At 42.1% G+C, this 7,095-nt stretch overlaps 1 protein-coding gene across 1 annotated transcript in view; it reads left to right on the plus strand.

The window, feature by feature from the left end:
* Positions 1-1,152: 1,152 nt before the first annotated feature.
* Positions 1,153-7,095, plus strand: part of LOC108446736 — a 12,671-nt gene continuing 6,728 nt past the window's right edge. Inside the window, exons 1-9 of the mRNA XM_017734313.1 lie at positions 1,153-1,188; positions 1,440-1,530; positions 1,936-2,044; positions 3,320-3,513; positions 4,008-4,153; positions 4,492-4,666; positions 4,926-5,040; positions 6,075-6,159; positions 6,634-7,093. Coding sequence (XP_017589802.1) covers positions 1,452-1,530; positions 1,936-2,044; positions 3,320-3,513; positions 4,008-4,153; positions 4,492-4,666; positions 4,926-5,040; positions 6,075-6,159; positions 6,634-7,093 — 1,363 coding nt within the window. The 5' untranslated portion in view covers positions 1,153-1,188; positions 1,440-1,451. The remainder of the gene's footprint in view (positions 1,189-1,439; positions 1,531-1,935; positions 2,045-3,319; positions 3,514-4,007; positions 4,154-4,491; positions 4,667-4,925; positions 5,041-6,074; positions 6,160-6,633; positions 7,094-7,095) is intronic.

Here is a 7,095-nt window from a genome sequence, read left to right on the forward strand (position 1 = left end):
CTCCTTGGAGCAGCACTCTCCTTGCAGTGGTGCTGGGCTCATTTGCTCTGTTCAGGTAACAGCAAATAATGCAAACTGGAAACACCTTTTTGAAACACCACATATTGCTGAATAGATCAGGTCCATATTCTTCATATTAAGTGTATTCTTCATATTAAGTGCCATAAAATCATCAAATCAGAAACTTTTAGTGAAAAAGTATAATTTTAAATTAAAACTTCATCAGGAGACAATTCAGAGAATGGAATTTTTTGTTAAAAAGAAAGAGAGTGAGCCCAGCATAACCTTGTAGAAATATAGTGTTCCATATTGCAGAAGATACACTTCAATCATCCTTACATAACCCTTCAGGATTAGAATGCTCAGAGACAAACATGCTCTATTGCTATGATTCTCTCCAAGTATCTGGTTTTGACTATGGTCAGAAACAGGATTTGGGGAAGCATGAACATTGGTTCCAACCCACTGTGGCTCTCTGCTGCTCTTAAATTGTCATGAACCAGATGACAAAAATGCAGGAAGAAGGAAAGAAGGACCCACACCTTCTCCCACCCTCAATCAAATTGCAGGAATTGTAGATTTCCTTTCAGGCAGCTGGTGCTTTAGTGCAAAGTACTATTTACTGCCATAAGAAGAACAGTTCCTATAGAAGAAATGATACAGCTGAGTTGTTGCCCTCTCTGACAGATTCAAGATCAGCTTTTGTCAGGCTGGCAGAAGACTGCAGCTAATGCTTTGTCTTGGGGTGACCTTACGATGTGTATCCCATATTGCTGCCCATGCCCAGAAATTAATTCCTGTGCCTTTCTATGCCTCTAAACTGAGCCTGAGGGGGGAAGGAAAAAACTGAGCAAAACTTTTTCAAAGCAGTTTGCAGTTTGTTCAAGGTCACACACAGATAGCAATCGGTTTCCCAGCTGCGGCAGGGGACGGAGGAAGCACCCGGCTGGCTGCGCCCAGGACAGTTTTTTTGGCCAGTGGTTCAGCTGCTTTGTTCTCCGGAGAGAGACTGAGAATTGAATTTTTCCTTCTCCGGAATTTCGGATTTTCTCCCTTTTCTACTGGACTGCTTGATTGCTTTAACATCAGAACACATCAGGAGGACTTTCCACCGGGCACAGAGGGCCTGGCCCTGGCCCAAGCCCCAGCTCCGAGGAGACCAAAGGGAGGACTCTAACGCTTTCCCAGGTTTTTCCTCTACAGCGAAAGATTTTACCATTTAACATTATTTTCCTTTCCCGTGTGTTTGTTAAATAAATAGTTTTATCTTCTTCACTTTCCTTTGAGGAAAATTTTTTTTTTTCCCGAACCTGGTGGGGGAGGGGTGATTGTGCCTTCTCTCAGAGGGTATATTTCTAAATTTGGCCAAACCAGAACCAATCTTCAATCTGCTGGTAGAAATACTGACAGAACTGCTCTTAACAATGATTCTGTTTTAGATACTATCTGGAATGGGAGGAGTTGTGTGGCAGTTGGGCCTCCAGCTGTGCATTGCTGCTGCACTGGTCTTTGGTGGAGGAAGAAGGAGAGGTAAGAGGAGATCTGGAATAGGTCCACTGTACAAAGACAGGTACACGCCTGTGCTAATTTTCCATTCACAGACCCTTCAGTATGCAATACAAGATCTTGTGACTGCCCCTTCCCAGGTCCCAGGAACCAGTACAGCTGGCTGGCAATGCCAGGCTTAGGGGACTAAGCACATACTGTAAAAGCTGGGCACCAGAAAAAGTGTAGCCACTGCCCAAGGTCCCTGCTCTAAGATCTCACATTCATCTCATGGAGTGAAGTGTGTTACAACAGAATAACAACATGATGAGGAAGATTAGATGCAGTGTCAGCAAAGGAAGTAGCAGCAAGTAATGCATTTATTTGATGTACTGAGCCGGGCATCATCCAGTGATACATGAATCCAGTTCTGGTCTCCTTTCTCTGCAGAGCTCTCTGGCAGCCTGAGCTGCCTGAATAACTACGTGACTACTGTGAGCTGCATGTGGGTAACGGAGAAGCCCGTGGGTGATGGACCTTTCCACCTGCATTTCACGAAGTAAGACACCAAGAGCTGTCTGTGGCAGCCCCAGCCCTGCATGGGCAGGACAGCACTGAGAAGCAGAGATGGGGCCCAGCTGTGGGCTTTGCTCCCTCCACAGCAGACCTGTGGCACAGCTAGTTCTGCCACCCCATCATTCCAGACGTGGGCCGCCTCAGAAGCTGCTCTCTTTTGTGGTCCTGCAGCCTCAGGGGCTGCTGCAAAGGTCCACCACATATGGCTGCATGATCTGTCAGCTATGGGCTCTCCATCTGTTCAGAGAACCCTTCTGGCAGGCATCTCAGCGCAGAGAACCTTCCCTTCCAGCCTCTGGTCCCCATGACCTGGGAACTTCCAGAGCCCATCCTACATAAAGCTGCCTAACCAACTTCTAATAATTTCTTTCCTTTTTGCCTAGAAATTAAACACTTAATGGTTTAATCTATGTTAGTAAATATATAAATACAAGTCCACTGAGTTATAAGCTTTAATAAGAGATTTAGAATATTACCTGAATAGTTTTTCTTCTAATAGAAGAAACCGGATAAATAGTTTGCTAACTAATAGGATAATTTAAGATGAATATGTTTAGGTTATGTAGTAACATTGTCTTGACCACCAGTAACTACTACATGAGGGTAAGCCACTCTGACATTAGATGCCTCACATTCTGCTACAGTTGAGTAAAAAATAGCCTAACTCTTATTAACACTGGATTTTATACTCTTATTAATAATACTCTTATTAATACAGAAAGATGGGCAAGCTGATAAACTGCTCTTCCAGTTTCTTGTGGGATCACATGCAATGTGAAAAAATTACCAATAAATGGCTAAACCACACAAAGACAAACCAACTTCCAACACGTTTTGCTGTCAGTACTGGTTTGTTTGTAGTGAAAGAGGACTCAATGTACAGCTTATTGTTACCTCCGTGCTATGCACTTGTAACCAACTGTCCATCTACTCCTTCCCCCCTACCCACCTGCTTTCCTGCAGTGACAGCAGCCCTCTCAGAGGGAGCAGGGAACAGCTATTGGGTGCTGTGTACAACTTGTGTGAGATCTAGTGCTCTCAGCAGTAAGGTTATGAAGGTTATGAAGGTGCCTCCTTCCTCCCTATCCAGCCCTGCCATCCCGCCAGCTTTTGGATTGCTGGTTTGCTTGCTGTCTGCACTAAATAGGTTCATGGTCTTCCAGAGTGTTGTGGTGTGCTAAGCTGCCACACATCCATAAACTGAAAAGCACTTAATTGTATGACTTAAAAGAAACTTTCAGCCTTTTTATTCTTCTAGCCTCTGGTCAAAGGGCCACAACGCCAGCTGCAAACTGACTGCCACAGCGAGCACACAGAATCAGTACCACTGCACAATTCATTTAGCCAACCAGATCTTGGAAACAGATGGTTATAGAGTCTCTCTCCAAGGAAACTTTTTTGGACATAATCACACATACATGACCTTTCCAGAGTACAATCCCCGCAAACACAGTAAGTATGAACCAGGGCAGCTGTGAGCTCAGGCTCTGCCCAGAAGCTCCAGGATAGGTCTGATATGCTGTCTAACAAAGGATGTCTCAAAGATAGCAAGTGAAAACAATGAAAACAAGCAAGACTGCCCATCCCCAGAGAGTGCACTGTGTGAACTGCACCAGTAAGGATGCAGTCACTGAGTCTCTCCATCCTGACTTTTCCCAGACTTCAGAGAGGGCTGGCTCTGGAGCACCATTCAAGAATACTTCTCATCTGCATCATGTTTTCTTGTGCCCTGGGTAATTTGCAATTGGATTGCCTCAATGAGTTATCATTAATTTACATCAGATCTGTAGCTGTTCCGATCCTGTAAGCTAATTTGGTCTACTGCTAGTGTTAGTATCCCTCTTTAGACCCAGCTTTATCTTCCATGACTTCAGTCACCCTAATATCATGCATTTTCTTTTGTGGTGTCCCAAATACCATGAAAAAAACTCCTCCTCTATTTGCAGTAAAACTTGATCCACCTTTGGACATCCAGAGCAACACCACTGCCAGCAAGTGCCAGATATGGTGGAGTGTATGGAATGTGCCTTGGTACCTCGCTGAAATTCTCCAATATGAGTTGCAGTATAAGGAGTACAGCATGTCCTGGGAGGTAACTGGATGAGGCATATGGTGATCCTGCCTTGTTCTTTGGGTACAACGGCCTTGCCACTCAGCTCAGGGCTCTCCACCAGGTGACTTAAGCCGGCCTTTCTAGTTTCCTGTATTAAGGCTGAGAGATTTTACATAAAACATCAATACTGAAGTTCAATAACTCTTCCTCATGAACCCTGCAGAAGTCATCCATCATCATGTAGGCCCTCTTCTTGCATCTAAGAAAAGAAAATCTGGAAAAGAAAAGAGAAGGGAAAAAACAACAAAAAAAGAGTATTTAAAAGACTATCCTTTTGCCCAGTCTCATTAACAGCAATGCTTTGTAATACTTTGCAGGTTGCATTGAACAAGACACTACCCAGTTCACTGCCACAGGTTGAAATTGAAGCCACAGAGCTCCGCAGTGGCATTGCTTATGCTGCAAGAGTTCGCTGCAAAGTTTCTGAAAATGAGAATTCATACCACAGTCAGTGGAGTGAGTGGAGCCAGACAACACTGTTTCAAAGAGCAGGTACAAAGAATGTTGTTTTCATCTTATTTCATTTCTTTTCATGTCCATGTTCCAAAAAAAAAAAAAAAGAAGGTACATGGTAAAATGAAGCTTTTCAAATCAGAACTAGCTTTATTCAAATATTCATAGCCAAATTACTTTCCTTAAGGCCTTTAGCTACAAATGAAAAGCTGTTTCATTTGTAGTGCTTGGTTATTTGGGGTTCTATCTTGACTTCCAGAATTTTTATTAAAAATTTTTGTGCTGATTCTTTTCCTAGATGTCCCAAAATTCTCTGAAAAGATTCTAAATACCAAAACTATGCAGTTCTTATTAATTCCTCTGAGTTTTGGCACTCTACTGTATTTATTCTGGAGCTGCAAGATTTCCTCAAGGTATGTGATTTTCATTAAGTTTCCCTTGATATTTATGGCCTGAAAAGGGTAAATCAAGACTCATTATACCCCTTTTCCTTCCTGTTTCTGCTGCACAAACTCAGTCATTTCCAAAAGGTCTATTGACAATATTGGAACGTGCCACGTTCCTTGGCTGGTGATAGTTAATGACCCACTATACAGTCCTTAAGGAGACCAAAGTACCTTTGGGACCCCCAAATTCGGCTACAGCCCAAGGATGATGGTCTCTTGGAGTTAAAGAAATTTAAGCCCATGGAAATTTTTGAAGTTTCATGTAGATAAATTAAAAGTGCAAGTACACAGCAATCCATAAAGGTGGTTAAACTGATGTCAATGTTAAGCTACTTGTTACATTCCTGGCAGGAGTCAGTAGGTAAAATACCAATATAGGCAAATTAAACTGACTCCAATTCATTTGAGACCATGTTGTACAGAGAAAAAGGTGGTTTTAGAACCTTGGTTCAACCATCCTCTGCAATTTTTTACGCTGGCAGAGCATAGGTAAATCTCCTACTACTGCTTTCTTTTTTGCCTTGACATACATTATTATGCTCCATATACACATCATTCTTAGAGAAACAGAATACATGATGTCCATGCAATAAAATATTTTTACAGGATAGACTCTATTAAAGGGCAAGGATGTCTGCAAGAATTTCTCTGTTTAAATGTAATGAAACTAGAACTCTTTAAAACACTTTCAGAAACAGTGGTTTAGATCAAGTAAGATGATAAACAAATGCTTAAACAGCTCAGTGCATATAATGAGTAATAGACTAGTATATTAAGTTTGTTGCATATTCCTAAGAAACTTACGGGAGTGTGCTTCAGCTTAAACATTAAATGCATGCACAGGTGGCAGACAAGCAGTTGCATGAGAAGTCAGAAATTATGATGAGTGGGCCTCTTGTGCAATCTTACTAACATAAGTGTGTGGGGGGGTTCATCTAACCAGTATCATGGAGACAAAATACAGAAAAACTGTCCCTTTAAGTGTTGTTTTCTCACTTCAGGGCAAAAAGCCTCACCTGCTTTAGCATTCCCACGCCAGCTGCTTTCTTTCAGCCACTCTATAGTTTGCACAATGGGAATTTTAAGGTAAGAAATAAATTTCACTTCTTTCTTATGACCCTCAGTTCATGACAGGAGGATTTTTTTTTTTCTGGGATTAATCGTTCTAGCAGAATTACATGGTTCTGATCTTCCTGAGAGTTTATAGTTTCACCGTTTCCTGCTTCCACATTCCAGCTAACCACCAGAGCTTCTGTCCAGCTTCTTGCTCCTTAGAAGTGGAGCTCCTCCAGTGACTCCCAGCTCAGACTGAATGCAAAAGGTGCACCCTTTCAAAACCAAAGAAATACCAGCAGCTTGCATTATATTCTGGTGGTGTAATCTTGTAAAAATTCTTGTAAAATTTTGTGGAATTAGCAGCTAGGTTTTTTATTCTATTACTCTAACTTAGCCTGTTGGATTTACACTAAACATTTGGGTTATTGCGCCAAAGCCATAAAGAAAGAAGAGTTATTTTGGAATAAATGCAAAATGACCCCACCTTACTGATGTTTTCATTAGGAGTGGGTTGGACCAAACGAGGCTTGTAGCCAACTTGAAAGAGAAGAGGCCAGCAATTCAAGCAAAGTGAATGCAGATAGAATTTCTGATCCAAACACCCAAGAACTGATTTCCCAAATCTCATTGAAACCTACAGAAAGCACAGTTCTGGTTACTGCAGAAGAGAACTTTGAATTTACCTTGGGTCCAAGCCAGCAGTATGTCCCCAGCAGGTACATAAGAGCAGAAGAGATTGAGTTGAGGCCAGGACTATTGTTTGCACCAAGCCATGATGATGATACCATTGGCCTGAAAATCTCTGAAATAATTAAAGACAACCTTGAGAGCCCTAGTGTTGGAAAGAATTATCCCTCTCACTCACAGCATGGAAAGGATGACTTTCTCATGCTTCAAGAATCCTTGGGGATAGCAGATGTGTCCTTCAGTGGTAGTGACTATTGTACTTTGTGTGACAATGATACC

Source organism: Corvus brachyrhynchos, unplaced genomic scaffold, assembly GCF_000691975.1.
Source record: "Corvus brachyrhynchos isolate BGI_N302 unplaced genomic scaffold, ASM69197v1 scaffold5, whole genome shotgun sequence".
Lineage (NCBI taxonomy): Eukaryota > Metazoa > Chordata > Aves > Passeriformes > Corvidae > Corvus > Corvus brachyrhynchos.